We start from the raw sequence: 20060 nt of genomic DNA, 5'->3' as shown, positions 1-20060 counted from the left end.
ACAGTGAGGTCGTGTGGAGACCCCTGTGACATAATGGAAAGGTCAAGGCTTGGTGCTGGAAATACCTGCATTTGAATCCCTGCTCCTCCACTTACTAGCTTATGAATGTGGGCAAGTAATTTAACTTCTAAGCTTCTCTAAGCTTCTATTTTCTTGCTTGTAAAATGGGGAGGAGTAAGACTTACCTAACCTTCAGAGCTGTGGTAAGGAACATGTCAGGGGACGTGTGGAAAGTACACTTCGGGGTTCCCAACACACGTTCTCTCCTCTTTCCTCTTCCCAGTGTGGGCCTTTAGTGTAAGACAGAGATGGAAGATGGTTGTTTCCTGCCACGAGCCTCCAGCCGCCCCTAAGCTTGCAGGAGAGTAGGGAGTGTGTGCTTGGTTATGGTGCTGATGGGGGCGGGTGGGGTGGGGCAGGGTGAGCAGAGGGGTCCTGATGCCGCTGATGTCATCATCTCATTCCTAGAAGGCAGCTGACTTTAGGACAGGCCCTCTTGGTAGCCGTTTGCTACTGATTCTCTATTTTGGTTGTCTTACTTCAGGGAATTTGGAGTAAAAGAGAAGCATCAGTAGTGTAGTGGTTCAGACGGACTTGGATTCAAGTTCTTGTTCTGTCACTGACTAGGAACCACCCTAAACAAGGGCCTCTCTCCTTCACTCCTCCATCTGTGACATGAGGACAGTGGTAGTCCTCGGGGCGGCGGCGAGGATTGCAGCAGAGCCCTGAGTTTAAGGTCTTGGATCCCCGGGCTGCTGTGTGACTTGACAAGCTAATGCACAGGAGGTGACTAGCTTGGTGCTTGGCGTGTAGTACTCACCAAAGAAAGTCTAGCCCGTTATTATTACTACCACTATTGTTATTGCTGGGTTTAGTGAGAGTGTGTTTTCCCAAAGGAACCTTCTGAGTGACCTTCATATTGCGAGATCCCAGAGGTAAAAATGAAAACTAAGCAACTTGTCTGTCTCTGTTTTGCTGCTTTTTCATGTCTCAGGTGGACAATCAGCTCATTGGCACCACTCAGCCCTTCATGCTCTATGTGACTCCCCTGAGCAACGAGAATGAGGTCATTGAGACCGGCCCTGCCGTGCAGGTGAACGCAGTGAAGTTCCCCAGTAAGAGCGCACTGACCAACATCTACAAGGTAGGCTGGTGGGCTGGATACCACCCCGGAAGGTTGATTTCTTCTCTCACAGCCAGGTCTCAGCACAGCAGTGCAGGCTTGGGGGGTAAGGCACGCGTGACTCAGTACATTATGAAGTGAGATTGACAAGAACCCCTCTTAGCACTTTATATTCTCCTCTTGTGTTTTCGATGACCCCACAGGTGATAGTACTAAATCCACAGGGGCCAGAGTCCATATTCATCAGCATGAAGTCTCTGCAGGAAAGTGTAGCATCTTCTAGATCAGTCGTGACCAGGCATGATCTGATGTATTGTTAAAATAATAATCCAAGACTGGAAAAGGGGTAGAGGGTGCCTGACCTTGGGACAGACATCCTTCTCTGTAAGCTGCCACACTGTTTACTAAAAGCGGATCATTCAGAAGCGATAAGCTTGCTTTCTTGGGGAAGTCTTCACGTGTAAGCTACCTGTTACAGCACCAGGTTCTGGAAAAGTGGGAGCTAAGAGGTTGCTTCTCATATTTCTGGTCTTTGTCACCAGTGCCAGCAGGGGCCAAGCCTGCATGTGGCCCTCAAATTCACAAGCCCAGTTCTGCTGCTCCTTAAACTAGCTGCCATCTGTGTGAGCTCAGTGCCATAAATCTCATCCACCACAGTGCATTTGAAAGTATAATCCTGATTAACCAGACCCAGATGCCCTGGGAACCAAACAATAGGACAGTGAATCGTCTACTAAACATTTTCTGGAATTTGGGGTTAATTATAACAATGTAGAGAGAGATGAGCCAGAAAAATTTGGCAATAAGATTACGAAATCATGTAAGTGAAGAGACCATGTCGTGGCACTGGGACCTTCTTAATGGTGCAGATGAAAGTTCCTCCGGCGTTCACACTGTAAATCAGAATTTCTTTCTCTCTAGCATCTGATGGTCACAGCTCAGAGATTCACGGTGCAAATTGAGGAGAAACTGCTCCTCAAGCTGCTGAGTTTCTTCGGCTACGATCAAGCAGAATCAGGTAATATCAAATGTTCTAGGTTTGAATCTGGGCATTGGCCTCAGGATGGCATTTTTTAGACTGCTTGTGAACCTAGCAATCTCCCTTTCCACTTCGTAGTCTGAGCTGGGAGACTAAGGTGTGTGGTTCAGTGGTTCTCTTCCCAAGTCTTGCTTGTGGGCAGGTTCTGGAGTGTGTGTCTGTAGAAGGAAGCTGCTCCGAGGGTCTGCTGGTACCCCAGAATATACCCAGGACGAGCCTTCAGGAAGCAGCGTGGATTCCTCTTTGTTTCCTGTTTTTTTGACTCATCTGCTTTAGCATAGCAAAAATGATGTTAGTCATTTAGCAAACCACTTTGTTTCTTAACCTTTGTTTATTAAACAGATTCAGAGCCAAGAATCAGAAATCCCTTTGGCGGTTCCTTTGGTTTAGTTTAGGAAAAAAAATTGGCTAGCCTCAACCCCTTAACTTTTTTTTCACATCCATACCCTTATGCCTTAATGTAATTACAAAGGTTTCTAGTTACTTTATTCTTCTTTGGAGAGGGGAGTAAGATAAGCTATTGAAAAACTTAAATTTTCTAGCCGTGCTACAGAAATAATTTAGCTGTTGTCTCTTTATTTTACATTCCTCATTGTGGCCTTTGCGAGCTTAGAAAGAAGTCAGCAATGCTTAGTCTTTTGAACACTAAGCTAAATATTAAGCCTGAAGAAATGATAAGATAGAAATTTTTTTAATGTTATCGGCCTGTGTTGGCTAGAGTGAGGGAAAAAAAAATCCTGGGGGACATGTGTACATATGCACATACATACACACAATGCAAGAAAAATATTTTGGCGTTTTATCCCAGACTTAGAATTTAAGCTTTAACTGTATTTGGGATCAAGAGCAAGACCCTGTCTGCGAGTGCTGCGTTCCCCGCTTTGGGCTGGAGCGCCAGTGTGTGTGTGCTCAGGCAGCCACTTGAGCCTGCCTGCCAGGTGGCTGTTCTCTTTTGATACCTTCCTGGGAAGCTTTACTTTAAATTTGACTGGACATGCATTTTCTTCTAAGTTGCTCTGAAGAAATTTCTCCCAAGCACTGTCTCGTGGACAGTGAAATCCTCGCCTGCCTTTCACTGAGGGACTCTCCTCTGCTTTCTCTAGCTATTCCTGCTCTCTGAATGCAGATAAGCTGGTCTGTGCTGCAGGTGCATTTTTTAAAAACCTATTCCCTTTTTTCTATAAGTAGAACTATAAAAGCTTTACATTATAAATGTGTTTTATATGTAGGTATGCACGGTCTCTTTGGTTTCATTTCTAAAGCACATGAATCCAAATGAAAATAAGCCGCCCACGCGGGTGTGGGCGCAGCGTCACGGTGAAGAGCGCACTGCTGTGCTTTGGCCCGCATCATCCTTTTTGCTTCATGGGATAACGTGTGAGGCGTCTGCCTCCACTGTGCTGTTTAAGCAGTGTCCACCGCGTGGGAGAGGGTGCCGCTTGTCATGATGTTGGTTCTTCCTAGCCGGCAGCATGTTTCTTTTTAAGGCATTATGTTTTGCTCAGATTCAACATTTAATCATTGTGTTGTTGGTTATGATTCAGTTAAACTATACTCCAAGTACTTATCTGGATATCATTTTATGAAATAAATACAGGTAATCTGGGTCACTTAAAATAATAATATTAATAATGAACACACAGTTTCTAGAAAACACTTTGCCAGCAAACACACCCATGACCTCTGGCTTTTCCACCTGGATTATTTTTTCCAGAGATGATATCTGCCAGATGGTATAGAGTTGCAAATCAAAAGATCAAGCTATTGTACTTTTTTGATAACAGGAACCAGATCTGCTTTTACAAAGAAATATGTATCAGTATGCTGTACATATTACTGAACCCTGGAAAACTAAACTTAGAGAGATAGATGTTTACATTTTTCTATGAATTTTTTTCAATGTGAATGAAAGTGTTTGAATCATGAGACTTCAAGAGATTTAGTTTTCAAAAAAAAAAATTCTACCTTTGTACCAGAGGTGGAAAAATACGATGAAAGCCTCCATGAAAAGACAGTTGAGCAAGGCGGGACACCTATTCGATACTACTTTGAAAATCTCAAAATCAGCATCCCCCAGATCAAGCTGAGTGTGTTTACCTCCAACAAACTGCCACTGGATCTCAAGGTGAGCTGACAGCTGGGTAAGTTTTAAAAATGACTTTTCCTTGGAAAAGAATGAATACATTTACTGTTTGCTCTTTCTGCCCAGCATCATTTGTGGCAGATATTTTTACAGGGTTTTGTTTTTTGGTTTTTGTTTTGTTTTGTTTTGTTTTGTTTTTTTGAGAAAGTTTATCAACTCATACATGTATATGTGTATGTACGTGTATACGGTTGATCCTTGAATGGCCCTGGGGTTGGTAGCATCAACCCTCCTTGCAGTCAAATCTGCATATAAATTATAATCAGTCTTCCATATGTGTGGTTCTGCGTCCAAGGATCACATAGTACTAAGTAGTATTTAATATTAAAATAAATCCACATGTAAGTGGATCATGACGTTCAGACCTGTGTTGTTTAAGGGTTAATTGTCTATTTCTCTCTCTCTCTCTCTTTTAATGTTTAAGTATGACTTTGTTGAAGATTAAAGAGTAATAAAAGAGAGTAAACACAGAATTACATAAAACCCCATCTGCCTTCTGCTTAGCTCTTGGCTTATCTCAATGAAGTAAAAGCCTCCTTTCCTAGGGTCGCTCCCAAGACTCGAGAAAAGCTACAGCCAAGACAGTATCTTCCCTTTTGTGCCAAGACCTGCCTGTCCTTGTCTCCTCCTTTCTAAGTGGTCACCTCTTCTTCAATGGTTGGCACTAGAAGTGTCTGCCACCTTCAAGGAGGACATGACCGCATACCCACTGAGATGTGGCCTCCCCTACCACCACATCAGGATGTAACACTCCCATGGAGCATCTTGATATGCACTTGACAGATCCAGTCTGAATACCATCTTTATTTCCTGCAATAAAATCTATTAAAATTAAGGGATGGGACTAGAATTCAAATCTAAGTCTATCTGACTCTGAAGTCCATATGTATATATATATATTTTTCCCCCTATACTGTCCACCCCTTAGCATATAAGGAATCAGAGAATTTTAGAGCTCTAAGAGCCCTTAACGACCCCCTTGCTGGGTAAACAAGGATTTTGGAGTTCAGAGTGTTTTGTCCCTGAAGCCTGTATGGATAGGTAATGATGGGAGCGGGAGCAGAGCCCGGGAGCCTGTTGGACAGTCCTTCCTTAGGTGGAGTCTGTATCTGCCTCCCGGCAGCTGGCACCCATTTCTTCTGGCTCTTTTCTCTGTTGCACTTGAAGATGGTTGTCAAGGCGTCTTATCTCCCCACTAACGACCAGTCTAAGACTTTCCCACTGCTGTATCCTGCCTCCTTTAAGATGCTTCAAGGTGGTCTCTCTTTCTGAACAAGAATAGCTAGAGACGTGAACAAATAAGTAGTAAACCTGGAGTCATAAATTCAGATGCCTCCCAGGACTGCGCTAGCAGCACGAGCAAGTGAAGCAGCCCAGTGGGGACCGTGGCCCACGGAGTGTGCGCGCTTCATCTGAAGGGGGCAGCACAGCGCAGCGCCAGCCAGTTGTCGCGGGGTAGTGTGAACCCAGTGTTGCTAAATCTTCAGATTTTTAAAGTGAAGCCGGAAATCTGGATTTTTATGTGGAATCTCCTGGTTTTTAAATGTTGGCAAGCCAATTTGAGTTTTTTTGTTGTTGTTGATTTTTAAAACCTTGTGGGCCTAACAAAACACATGTGTGGGCCTGATGGATGGAGCCCATGGTTTGCCAGCTCACAACTTCTAAAATAGACTTTCAGGTAACAAGACAGAGTCTGGTCAGCATCAGATCATATTTGGGTAAGGGCAGGGTGAGGGTGACTACTTCATTAAGGCAGCAGATGGGATGAGCTGGTCAGGACCAGGGAGCAGTAGTTGCTCCTCCAGCCGTCCTGAGAACAGTTATCCTGTCTGCTTAATTTGCTTTAATTTCATGTTTCCCAGGAGACTGAAGATACTTAAAATTAGCATGGGAGTGGGGGGAAAACCATGGGAAAACCACTATCTTGCTAATATCCACAAGTATCCACTTGACTTGTGTGACCCTTTGGGATGGGTTTGTTTGATAAAGTATATATTCCCCCAGAACACTTGGCACTCACCCAACAAACCAATGTTAAGCATTTCCTGAGAGTTAAGGACTTCTTGTTTTTTAAATCATCTTACTAAGAAACACAGACACCTAACTATTCCTTTGAAATTGCTCCCAGTAGAGAACTTCCCCCCAGACTGACAAATGCACTATGATTTTCTACAGTTGAAGTACCTCCAGATCCTCAGTTACGTGGTATTCATGCTTGTGTGTATGCTCTGCATGCAATAAACTGGAAATTGTTTAAGTTGAATGTTTCATTTGGCACTATATTGAAGGAACATTTTCAGGGTGTTCATCAAATGATTATTAAATCTGATGGAGCTGCCATGTGATGTGGTGTGGGATGGGGGCACCCTGAATGTGGAACGTTAACGTTTCAAACAGGGTGCTGGGAATTGGGGCATCAGAGTTAACATCTCAGCTTGTGGAAGTCACCATTTTATTGTGCCTTGAGTTCTCCTAGTGGAGTCTGGGACTCATGAAATAATGTCATTTATTCAAAGAGTTTTCTAACAGAGTAATATCCCTTTATTAGTAGCTCTTAGGAAGAGCAAGGTGCTCTTTGAGATGAATATGCAGTGGCTAAAAGTATGTGCTTAGGAAATGGAGTCCTGTCCCAGAACAGGAATCACAAGAGTCTGACTAAAAGGTAACCATGTCTTCTGTATTGAAGGAATAATTATCTTGATTCTCTTGACTCCAGGCCAGAAGTGAGGCTGTCAGAAATCTCAGAGGGAAATCTCTTCAGGTTTACACTGAGGGTACGTTATTGCCAGATAGAGTGTCTGTTCAGAGGGACTCAAAGCAGTTTCACATCTGCTATCTCAATTGGATTCCTTACTCTGTGATGGAAAGGGGAGATAATAGTTCCATCTCACAAGTGCAGAGACGAAAGCATAGCAGTCCCCCCACCACCCCCATTCTCCATTATCCTCCCAAGTTTGCGTGTTAGAAAGCAGGAGAGCAATATCGAAAATGCCAGGTAGTTTATATGTCCTTTGGGGTTCTTTTCTTTTCTTTTCTTTTCTTTTTTTTTTTTTTTTGAGATCAAAAGAGTCCAGGAGCCTTTAAAAGGTTTCACAAGGTGGCCTACAGCAGTCCTTTTCCCATTTAGAACATTGGGGTATTACAAAAGAAGGGCTTTAATTGAGCAATCTAGTTTGGAAGAAAACCCACATTTTAATGGTCAGAGAGCAAGAGGGTGGGGGTGAGGGGGAATTTCAAACAAAGACACTATTTAAAAAGCCTAAAACTGTCTTCTCAAAGGCTTGAAATAATTTGTTGGGAAACTTCAGACCCTTTACTTCTTTCCTCCCCTCCCTAAATAAAAACCAGATTTGTTAAAAGGAAAAAAGATCCAGTATTGTTAATTGTATTTCAGAAAGTGCCAGAGAGGGAAATATCCCTGTAGTTTTAAACGCTGTCCCAAGAGGGAAATGGGCAAATACCCTGCTTCACATAAACAGTCTCTATACACCATAAATAAACCTTTAAAGAATGAATTCCAGACAGTTTTGTTTAGTGCAGTATAAACTCAGAAAGGAAAGGACAGGGCCCAGGGACTAGCTTTGATCTGAGACCTTAGGGCACATGGACAGGTATTTCTTCTTTCAGCTCTGTAAAGTTTCTGGAAGACTGCAGCAGTTTTTGTCTGGTGGAGGTAGAAATAGATGGTTTCCTATTTTTATTAGGAACTTAGGAGCACAGATTGCTTTCTCCAGAATCAATTTTATAACAGGAAACCGTCGGCTACTTGAGTAAATAAGCATCAGCTTTGTATACTACTGTACTTGACTAGTCACTAGTGACTACAAGGAAAGGCCCCCTTGGCTCTTTCCCTCTCACCTCTTCTGCTTTGACTCACCAGGACAACCTGAAGGGGGCAGAGCAATCCATACCCATACGCTGTATCTCAGCTTTTTCAAATGTGGGAGGCCCAAATGCAGTCCCAGGTAAAGATAATGTTTACTGAAGGGCCAGGATATTTCCTTGGTTCAGACAAAGCATGTGAGCCACTCAGAAAGGGGAGAGTGTCTCTCATGAAGGTTTTGACACCTTAGTAGAGGTTTTAGAAGTCTTTGTATTATGTGTGGTTCCCCTTTAGTGTTTGGTGGCAGTGAGGAAGTTGGGGTAAAAAGCTTTTGCCTGAGGCCTTTGTTTTGATCTCACTTCCTCTTCTCTGAGAAGAAAGTAATGCTCAGAGTTGTATTGACAAAACAAACTGCCGAACTGATGTCAGTACCTGGCCTTCCCAGCATATTCATTGTGTGGCTCTGAGCAAAGTGGTTAGGCCTCCTGGGCCTGTTTCTCTGTCAGTGACATGAGGGAATAGTGCCTGCTCACCCCATCGTCACTCACCACTCACGTGGATGGGTGAGGCAGGCAAGAGTGCAGAGCAGAAGGTTTTTCAGGGGAAACAAATTGTCCTCTATTCTGGTCCTCATGCCTTCCGCCTCATAGGTAGTTGCTGTTGTGAAAATGAGCACATGCAAGTCTAAGGTAACCAGCTGTGGGAGTTTAGGCCATCCACTTCACATTTCTTTGGTTTTATTTATTTAAAGAAATGAGAGTGTTAGGCTGAATTAGCATTTAGGCTAAATTAACTTGAGGATGCTCTTAATCTCTGAAATGTTTTGTTCTGAAATTATTTAGTTGGCGTTTACTAGTGACTTCCTAGTGCACTAGATCCAGTGGCCTTTTCCTGTCCTCAGCTTTGTAGGGCCCTCCGCCATATTTGATATTGCTGCCTCCTTGTTCTTGATGTCTGTCCTTTCTGATTCTCCTCTTTCAGTGTTCTTCTCTTTTCCTAACCCATATGTTTATTTTAAAAGGGACTTTTTTTTTCCCTCTGTGGACTAAATAGTCTGATCATGCCATTTGCCCGTTAAAAAAAACCATTTTATTGGTCTTTTACCTCCTCTAATTTTAGAAACTCTATATGTAAGTTTTGTCTTTGATATAAGTCGCAAGTATTTGTTCTTTGGTTTTTCATTTGTCTTTTTACTTTGCTTTTGTTGTGTGTATGTTTTTTAAAAATTATACAAAAACTTTTATTTTATATTGTCAAATTTATCAGTCTTTTGCCTTTTTGAGTCTGGACCTTGAGTCACGAAAAAGTTTTCCCACTCTCTGGTTTTAGAAAATTTCACCTAGCTTTTCTTTAATTATATGATTTCATTTCAGTTAAACATACTCTTGTTCCAAAAGAACTTAAGGCAGACTCTGAAGACTGCTGAAGGACTAGAGCAAACCTTAGAAAGACTGATATAGACCAAGATTTACTAAGACTGAAATCCAGCCCTGAAAACACTGACTGGATTAGCCCCTTTAACTGCCTTCCAGAAACTAAAAACTCATTTAAAGTCTATAAGGTTTTATACGAAATGTAGCATTCAGTCACAAATTACCAGGCCTACCAAGAGAAAAAACAGATACTAGAAACAGACTCACAGATAAACCAGATAACATTATCAGATACAGAATTTAAAATAACTTGTAAGTGTGTTCAAGAAGTTTACCAGAAAACTTTAATTTATATTTTGAACATAATCAAATAATAAAGGAATATTGTAGACTAGAATTTTTTTCACAAACATAGAAGAAAGAAATTTGGACAAAATGCTATCAAATCGAGTATAGCAATGTATAAAAAGGAAAATGCAGTTGACCCTTGAACACTTATACACCAATTTTTTTCAAAATACTTGTCCACTTATACATGGATATTTTTCAATACATTCTGCAGCAATGCATGTTCGTGGTTGATCAAATCTGTGGATGAGGAACCATCGATATGGAGGGTTGACTGTAAAGTTATGTAAGGACTTTTGACTGTGTGGGGTTGGCACTCCTAACCCCCACGTTGCCCAAGGGTTAACTGTATATCATAACCAAATTGGGTTTATTCCAGGAGTGTAAATTTACATTCCAAGTAAATCATGTCATTCACTATATATCGATGAAATGAAAGAATTAAAAAAAAAACATGATTATCTCAATAGTTGCACCAAAGTCTTTTGACAAAATTCAGCATCCATTTATGGTAAGAACTCAGCAAACAAAAAATAGAAAGGAGCTTAATGCTATTTGCAGCAACATGGATGGACCAGGAGATTGTCGTTCTAAGTGAAGTAAGCCAGAAAGAGAAAGGAAAATACCACATAATATCACTTATACGTGGAATCTAAAAAAAATAAAGGACACAAATGAACTTATCTATAAAACAGGGTGCAAATGAACTTATCTACAAAACAGAGACAGACTCACAGACATAGTGAACAAACTTATGGTTACCAGGGGCTAAAGGGGGTGGGAAGGGATAAATCGAGAGTTTGAAATTTGCACTTCTTGGGGAGTGATGGAAATACTAGCTATCTTGATTGTGGTGGTGGTTTCATAGCTGTATACATCTATCAAATTCATCAAATTGTACATCTGAAATATGTATAGTTTACTGTATAGGAATTATACCACAATACAGGTATTAAAAAAATAGAAAGGAATTACCTTAAACTGATGGAGCGTCTCCGTAAAAAAGCGACTCCAAATATCATACTCAGTGATGATGCATTGAAAGAGGGAAGGATGGCCATCATCACCACTTCTGTTCGCTGTTATGCTGGAGGTCGTAGCCAGTGCAATAAATAAAAGAAAAAAATGGTATAAAAACTGGACAGGAAAATTAAAACTCTATTATTTGCAGAGAACATGATTACCTAGAAAGTCTAAAAGAATGTACAGCTAAGTTATTAGAATGAATAAGTAAATTTAACAAGGTCACCAGAGACATTGTACAGAAATCAATTGCATCTCTACGTGTCAGCAACAATTACAGAGAAAAGGAAATTTGAAGGATATCATTTACAATAGCATTAAGGAAACATCAGATGCAGTATCATTATCTATTACTGTGTAATGAATCACCCCAAAACTTAGCAGTTTAAAACAACCATTTTATTTGTTCACAAATCTTTGGGTCAGCAATTTGGACTGGACTTAGCTGGGTGCTTTTTCAGCTGGACTCACCTGTGGTTATTCATGTAGCTGCAGTCATCTGGAGTCCACTGAGACTGAATGGTGTAAGATGACCTTAGCACATGTCAGGCACTTGCTGGCAGTCAACAGAACCCTCTTCCACATGGTTTTTCATCTTCAGGCAGGGTACTCTCAGCTGCTTCTCATGGTGGAAACATCAAAAAGGGCAGAGCAGAAGCTCCAAGATCTCTGGAGCTTTGGACTCAGAGGTCTCACAGTGTTACTTCTGCTGCATTTTATTGGTTGAAACAAATTACCAGGTTAGTACAGATTCAGGTGGAGGGGAAGTAGACTCCACTAGTGGCAGAAGATGCAAAGAAGTCATGGCCATTTTTAACGTACTGGAGATACCTAGGAATGAGTCCAACAAAGTGTGTATGAGCCCTCTACACAGAAAGCAATCAAACATTATTGAGAGAAAAATTTAAAGGCCTAAACAGTTAAAGGGACATGCCATATTAATACATTGGAAAATTCAGTATTGTAAAGTTGTTTCTCCTTGAATTGATCTGTAGATTCAATGCACTCTTGTTGAAAATTCTAGCTTTTATTTTTTTGCGGCAGTTTGACAGGCTGATTCTAATATTTATTTGAAAATGAAAAGTACAAAGAATAACCAAGGTAATCTTGAAGAAAAAGAACAAAGTTGGAGCACCTATACTGTTTGACTTGAAAATTATTACAGAACTAAAGTAATTAAGACAGTGTGGTATTGGCAGAAGGCAGGACAAAATGAAACACAAAAGAGAATCCAGAAACAGTCACATAAGTACAGTCACTTGAATTACAACAAAGTTTGCACTGTAGTACTCTAATATTGTACTGCAATAAGATAAAGGATGATCTTTTCAGTAACTATTATTTAGTCTATTAGATATTCATCTGGAAAAGATGCTTCTTGATCTCTGCTTCACACCATACATGATAATCATGTCTAGGCAGATTGTAGATTTAAACGTCAAGAGTAAAACAATAAAGATTCCATAAGTAAACATAATGGAATATCTTTATGACCTTAACGTAGATAATTTCTTAACTGCAACACAGAAAGTTCTTATCATAAAGGGAAAGATTAAGTTCAATTTTATTAAAACTAAGAATATCTGATATCAAAGAACACCAGAGAATGATAAGACAAGTCACAGAATGGGAAAAGATACTTGCAATACATTCATTCAACAGAAGGCTTGTGTACAGAATGTATAAGAAAAACTCCTACAAAACAATAAGGAAAAAACAGATAATCCACTACAAAAATGAGCAAAAGACTTGAGTAGGCACTTCACAGAAAAGTATATCCACAAGGCTGATGTGTGTATTATCAGGTGCTTAATCTCATCTTTCAACAGGAAAATGGAAATTAAAACCACACTCAGTTACCATTACACACTCATCAGAATATTTGTCTTTTAAAAACTTTACCAGGTGTTGTGAGGAGATAGAATAACAGGAAATTTCATAGACCGCTGAAGGGAGCGTAAACCAGTTCAACTGCTTTGGAAGACTGTTTGGCAGCATAGACTGCAGTTGAACACGTACATTCTTTATGACCCAGCAGTTCCACTCCCAGGTAGATATTCAAGAAAAATGCATACAAATGTGCCCCAAAGACACGTCCAAGAATGTTCATAGCAGCGTTACTCATAAGAGCAAAAATTTTGAAACAGCACAACTGTTCATCAACAGCAGTGGTTAAATACATTGTTTTGTTCGTGTGTTGGATTACTACGTAGCCCTGACAGTTAATAAATAAATTGCAGCTGTGTGCAACAACCTGGTGACTCTCCCAGACCTAATGTTCACTGTAAGAAGCCACACACAACCAAGTACATACCGATGGTTGCGTTTAGGTACGGTCCAAAGCAGGGAAAAATAATCAGTGGAGATAGAAGTCAAGTTAGTGGTTGCCTTAGGGGGAGAGGGAGTGGTGACGGGGAGTTCGCAAGTAGGAGGGGGTGCTTCCAAGATGGGGATAGAAACCGACTTTTGGGACTGGGTGATGTTATGTGATTGTGTTTACTTTGGGAAAAATCATTGAACTGTACATTTGATTAGTATACTTTTCCATATGGGTGGTATGCTTTAGTCAAAAAATAAAACATGACAAGCGTACAGATAGAAAACAGATCAGAAAGAATTATGCTGTGAAGCTAATAGTGTTTTTTTTTCTGTGTGATATATGTTATGTTGAGTAATATATATTCCTAATATCTTACTTTTATAATTACCAGGAAAATCCTTGTTTTTAAATATTGTAAACCTTGACTCTCATTGGAAAGTTGGCATGACTTGTAGCTTTCATGGAATCCAGAATTAAGGTACCTTGGAAGGCCATCGTATAAGCTAAAGTCTATCATTTCCTTTCTTCCCTGACGAGGCCCTAAAAAGCACCTTGGGATTTCCATTGATTCGGTTTGAAGACGCTGTGATTAATCTGGACCCGTTCACTCGGGTGCATCCCTATGAGACCAAGGAGTTCATTATCAACGATGTCCTCAAGCACTTCCAGGAGGTGAGCCGTGGAGCGGTCCTTAGTGGCTGGAGCAGAAGCAAAGTGTTTGTTTTAGTTGTTGGGAATTCTGGTTCCTCAGACATCATTGTTGAGAACCCAGGTGAACATCTCAGCTCAGATTATTGTGCTCTGGGTCAGGTCAGAGCCCGTGAAGCCCCTGCACATCATGAAACTCCTGTATGGAACAGTGCATTTGATTCATGAGCTGTTGGGCTTGTCTCTCAGGACTAGTCTCAGGGACTTCCACTAGATTAGTCACAACTGTTAAGGGTTTCATTGATGCCTTAACGATAACACAGAAGCCTGTGAACTCTTATTTACCAGGCATGGGCCTACTTTCAGCAGCCACACCAGTGTTCTTAGAGTCTATGAGATTCTGCTGTAGAGTTGAACTTAAAAAAAATTTTTTTATGAAGTTGGACGCTTTCCATTTTGTATTTATTATTCAAACTGCAAAGACCAAAATGTAAAGCCAGGCCATACTTTTCCATGAATAAATAGGTCTAGACCATATCCTATTAAAGTTAAAACATATCCTATTCTTGTTCCCTTCTCTCCGTCCTCCCTCCCATCTCCCTCCTTTCTTTGCTTCCTTCCTTGACTTTCCTCATTGGTGATATTCACACTGAACTGTAAGGAGAGTGATATAGTGGGTATCCCTGGACTCAGACAGTGGAGGGACACAGGGAGTGGAGGGTTGCTTGGAACGTCTGAACGTGCCCTCCCTATGCACCGGCCCCTCCCCAGGTAGACTCTGGGGAACTCCAAATCTTCCTCCCTCCTTCCCTTCCCTTGTAAACATCTCCCTGCTGCTGATTAATCCCCTAGTTACAGAACGATGGAAAGGAAAGTGTGATGTATACACTGATAAATATTTGTAAAGAACCTTTTCTGTTCCATTGCATTTTCTCCTTCTAAGTGGCTTTAAAGAGTGTAAGAGTATTGAAAGTCATCTCTGGGATGCGCGTATTGGGAGAGAAGTTCAGGGTGGGCTCATGAAAGGGCAGTAGCCTGCAGTTGATGACGATTAAGAGGTAGCGTTGGCATTGGTGGGGATGGAGGACAAGCCTGATGTCAAACCTGTTTGCTGGGACACTGTGTCCGTGAATATAAACAGGTACTGGTCTTCTTCTCTCCCCACTCCGTGTGACAGGAGCTCCTCAGCCAGGCAGCTCGGATCCTGGGATCGGTGGACTTTCTTGGCAATCCCATGGGGCTTCTGAATGATGTTTCCGAAGGAGTTACTGGACTGATAAAGTATGGAAATGTTGGGGGCCTTATCAGAAATGTTACACACGGAGTATCAAACTCTGCCGCCAAGGTAAGGAGATAGAGGTGAGATTCCATTGTAATTAGCCTCAAGAGTCTATACTTACTATAATTTCTTTTATAGTTAATAGGTTGTGAGAAGTCACATACATGGCCTTTGCTTCATTGCCCACATGCCCTGCCTTTCCCTCACCTCCGATACCTGGCACCCAGTCCACCAAGTGCACCTCTGAAATACCTTCTTCCTTCCCTGCGTTACGCCACTGCCTTGTCCGGGCTCTGGTTTGCTCTTCCCTGGGCCAGTGCCATAGCCTCCTACACCTGGACTTCCTTGCATCGTTCAGTGTCACCAGAATGAACTCGCGTTTTTAGATAAAGAATTTGTGCCATTCTCCTGCCTAAAATCTACCGGTTATTATGCACAGCTTACAGGATAAAGTCCAAACAGAAATACAGCCTTCTAAGAATGAAGCAGCCCTTTAAGTCATCTGAGTCCAGCTGTGGAAGGACAGCAGTGTAATTCTCCTGTGTCTTGCTGTCTAGTTGGCTTTTTTGTTCATTGGCCACTTGTTTGGTGGGTGTTTTGGTATTCCACAATTTAATTTTTGGCAGGAGCTGATTTTGTGTGTGAAGCTGGAAAAGGTGCAGGGTAGTTGAAGGGGGATTTCTACCTGACAACATACGAAAGTTCTCTAAAGACTGTTTTCCTCCCCTTCCTGTCAGCTCAACAAAGTTTTCCTCTAGAGACTGACCTTTTTGTGAATGAACCAGGACTGGGGGAGCGCCTGTGCCCCCCGCTTGCTTACCGTAGAGCGTCTGCTTAGTGAGGTCACAGGTGCACTTGTGCCACAGGCGCCGCTAGGATGTCAAGTGGCCTTACTGTAGGGTCTTCCATGGTGCCACGTAGGAATTTATCTTGAAGATCAGGTAAGAAAATGGAGCTGAGTAATAACATGTCTGTATTGCATGGCATTCTTGGTAATAACATGTGAAAGATGGGAATTTATTTCTATTTTCCAAACTGTTTTCTGGAGATGACGGTTCTTTAGTCGGGCTAGTTTTTTCAGACACCTCATTCTATTGTGCTTCATAAATGCTGTGGTTTTTTTACAAATTGAATGTTTGTGGCAACTCTGTGTGTTGAACAAGTCTATTAGTGCCATTTTTCGAGCAACATTTGTTCACTTCATGTCTCTGTGTCACATTTTGGTAATTCTTGAAATATTTCAGTCTTTTTCATCATGATTATATTTGTTATGGTGATATGTGATAAGTGATCTTTGATGTTTCTGTTGCAAAAAGATTATGATTCACTGAAGACTCAGATAATGGTTAGCATATTTTAGCAATAAGATTTAAAAATTAAGGTGTACATTATTTGTTTAGACATAATGCTATTGTGATTGAGTCCACACATACTGCTTGCCACACAACAGACCAGTAAATCAAGAGACGAATTGTTGGGTTAAGGAATGGCGACTTTATTCGGAAAGCCAGTAGGCCAAGAAGATGGTGGACTAGTGTCCCAAAGAACTGTCTTACCCGAGTTAGAATTGAGACTTCTTTTATACTAAAAGGGAAGGGGATATGATTGGTTGCTGCAAACTTCTTGGTGTCGGAATCCTTTGTTCTTGTCCACGCAGGTCCTGTCACAGTGTTCCTATAAACCTCCAACAAGACAAATGTTATTCTGTGTTCTGCAACTTTTTATCTCTGTATGAATAGAAAAGTATTATACCTTTAAGGATCAGAGCCTTGAGAATGGGCTGTCCTGTATGTTTCAGGCTGTAGGCAACATTCTTAACTTGTATAAAAAGCAACAGAACATAAAGATTAAAGTAAAAGAGACAGATCCAGTATGGAGCTACTTGTTTTTCCCTGTTACACTAATGCACACTTAATCAGCTACGGTATAGTGTAAACATAACTTTATGTGTACTGGGAAACCAAAAATGTGACTCCCATTATTGCGGTATTCACTTTATTATGGTGGTCTGGAGTGGAACGTGCTGTCTCTCTGAGGTACACCTGTGCTGGACTTACAGCAGACCAAGGGTGTATTTGGCTTGTGGTTCAAAATAGGCAGCACTCTTACTTTTAGAGAAAAGGTAATGGTAGAGAGGTGAGAGAGACTTTCTAAATCATAATTTGTAAACAGAATCAGGGTCAAGGTCTGAATGAGTGTGCACATTTCTGCCTTGAATCATTTCTCATTTTGCCCTTTGGACCTTTACCCTGACAGCGGCATAAAACATCACGGTAGTGGCACAGATTCCTCAGTGTTCTTTTAGCTACTAAACTTAATGTAAACAGATGCACTTAAAATATCTAGTTGTAAATGCCCAGTTTAAAGGTTTTACTTAATTTCGTTAAATTCTAAATAACATATAACAGTCTCCTTGGTTTTATAATTCCTTTTTTTATTTTTGTACCCCTGGGCTTTGGTTTTAATTTGAAAAATAAAAATAATTATTGTTTATTGAGAGGCCTTCCTCAATCTGGAATCAAAAGGCACTGACTTGATAGCTCACTGTGAGAATAAAATCAGATATGACATTATGAAAACTTTGAAAAATATATACTGAACAAAAGAAATGAGTTTTCACTTTGACTCTTATAGTTGCACCAGTATAAAATGTTCAGACTTTGGCCACCAGGAAACCATTAATTCCCTTGAAATGAAAGCCAATTTAGTTCAGTCTACAGAGGAGGAAGATCTCAGACCTGGAGAGTGGGAAATTCAAACTGGCCTGGGCCAGTTTGGCTGTTAGGACCCTCTGGTTAACCTTGTGGATGAGAATGAAGAAGCTGGGAGCTCACCTGTGACCTCTCCACAGGTGAGACCTTGTGTGGGTCTCTCTAAGTTTCTCCGCAATGTCCTGGTGAAAGGATTGGCCCTTTCTTTATTCTCCCTTGTTTGTGAAAGTCTCATTTGTCTCTTGGTTCTTGTTTCCCCTGGAAAACTGTTTTTGAAGCTTGAGGGTCAGCATAAGATTATAACTTAAGCAGAAAGAAAGGGCAGAATACTCCTTAACTCCACCTGCACCCCCAAAATCTATGTGAAGGCTTGGGTGGCAGTAATCATGTGTTTTGTTGGATATCATGCTTTATACTGTCAGATTTGCATAAAGGTACTGTTTTCCAGGACCCAAGGTCTCTTGAGTAGGAACCCTGCCTGCCATGTGCATCTCTCTTGCCTTTTGTAAGCTAATCAGTATTGGCGCCACAGACTGCTACTCAAATGAATTGCTATGTAATCTATTTTGATACCAGGAACCCTGGATATGTTACAACAATTAGTCTATATAGCTATCATGAGAAAGCAAAGAAACTTAAAATTACCACTTCATATTGGAAATAGTCACTCCAAAAGCCAGGTCTGTCTACTAAATACCCATTCAGGTCATCTGTGATACTGCATGTATGTAGTTTGGCTAAAGATCTCCATTTTCTTGTAGTTTCATGGGTTGAAATCAGACCTTTAATGTAGCTTTGGGGTAATGTTTTGTTTGCTTTTCTGTATACACAAGAAGAGTTTAAGGAAGTGCAAATGACCACAATAATCAACTGTTGGCCTGTGGGAAGTGTTCATTTAAAGAGTGCCTGAGTTCCAGTGATTAAAGAAAGGGGTCAAACAAGACAGAAGTGCACCTCGCCGAGCCCCAGCCAGCCAGCCCCATTTGGCTGCAAAGACCATAGGGCTTTGATCTTGGTTCAGTAGGCTTTGAATGGAGTGGAGAAGCTCCATAAACCTCTTAAAATTAATTATAAATATTGTATACATGTGTATTTTCTTGGAGCAAGGATCTAAAGTTTTTATTAGATTGACAGAGAGGTTCATGCCTCCCAAAAGATCATAAATCATTATTGTAGACATAGGTTATGCGTTGAGGGCTGGTAGACAGGGTATCTGGGTTCTAATCTCATTCCTGCCTTTAAATAATCTTTTTCTCTGTTGATCTTGAGAGGGACTTTGGCTGGTTTTATTTATTTTTTTTTTAACCTATGAGAAGGTGATAGTCATTTTCCCCATCCCACTGACCTGAGGAACAAAAGATGAAGATCTGAAAACTCAGTGAGAAGTTTAAAGGGAATTCATTCTGTCACATAAGAAGGTAACAGACATACATGTCTTACTTGTCTCTGGGTAAATGTTGTGGATTATTCACAGCAGATTTTTAATTTCAGGTCTGTCATATCAACTTCTGGAATTTCTCATTACATTTTTTCACTGTTTCTTAACTTATTTAATATTAGCATCAGGAAATATAACTAGAAGGTAATTTATGCCCTTTATTCCCTGTATTTCTCTTAGCCTTTCGTTCTGATCCCCCAACCCCCAGAAATCAGCTTACGGAGTCCAGATCTAAAGTGAGGAGATTGAGGGGTTGGCCACCAAGCTGTGAGCATCTATCCCATGACTCCCTTGCCTGGATCTTGGCAAAATGACTCTTACCCTTTGAGTGGAACCTTAAAGATCTGATTCCATTCCTAAGGCCATGGCAAGATGATTGTTCCTCGAATCTTTTCTAGGAATATGATTTTTTTAAGAAAAGTGCATAGCATTTCAAATTCCAAAGCCATGTTGAAGGAACAGATTTTTCTCTGCAGCATGAATCAGAAAAAAACATTCTTTTCCCTAGTTGGGTATTACTTGAATATCTACAAGATCCTGTCACCTCTTTGAAAGCCAGAGAATTGGAGAGATGCCCATTGAACAAATTCCCTCTCTTACAAAGAGTTCTATTTCCCTTCTATCTGTGATTATTATGTAATATTTTCATATAGTTATAGGAAAAAAAAGAAGAGTTCTCAAAAAAAAAGTTCTTTTCAAACTAAGAACATCTCAGATATTAACAGTAGAACAAATGATTCCATTTTCTTCTCTGTAGAAGCTCAACGTTTGCTCTGTACAGCTGTCATCTCA

At 40.8% G+C, this 20060-nt stretch overlaps 1 protein-coding gene across 10 annotated transcripts in view; it reads left to right on the top strand.

Moving 5' to 3' along the window:
• Positions 1-20060, top strand: part of VPS13D (vacuolar protein sorting 13 homolog D) — a 225175-nt gene that overhangs the window by 127660 nt on the left and 77455 nt on the right. For all 10 annotated transcript variants that reach the window (XR_010383976.1, XM_064494046.1, XM_031464090.2 and 7 more), the window contains 5 exons: positions 995-1144; positions 2045-2141; positions 4139-4287; positions 13730-13864; positions 15018-15185. Coding sequence is in view for 9 of the 10 variants with exons in the window: in XM_064494046.1 (XP_064350116.1) it covers positions 995-1144; positions 2045-2141; positions 4139-4287; positions 13730-13864; positions 15018-15185 (699 nt within the window). In the remaining variant the exon portion in view is untranslated. The remainder of the gene's footprint in view (positions 1-994; positions 1145-2044; positions 2142-4138; positions 4288-13729; positions 13865-15017; positions 15186-20060) is intronic.

The sequence above is a fragment of the Camelus dromedarius genome, chromosome 14 (genome assembly GCF_036321535.1).
Source record: "Camelus dromedarius isolate mCamDro1 chromosome 14, mCamDro1.pat, whole genome shotgun sequence".
Classification (NCBI taxonomy): domain Eukaryota; kingdom Metazoa; phylum Chordata; class Mammalia; order Artiodactyla; family Camelidae; genus Camelus; species Camelus dromedarius.
The sequence above is the reverse complement of the archived record's forward strand: the minus strand, read 5'-3'. Positions and strand labels throughout refer to the sequence as shown.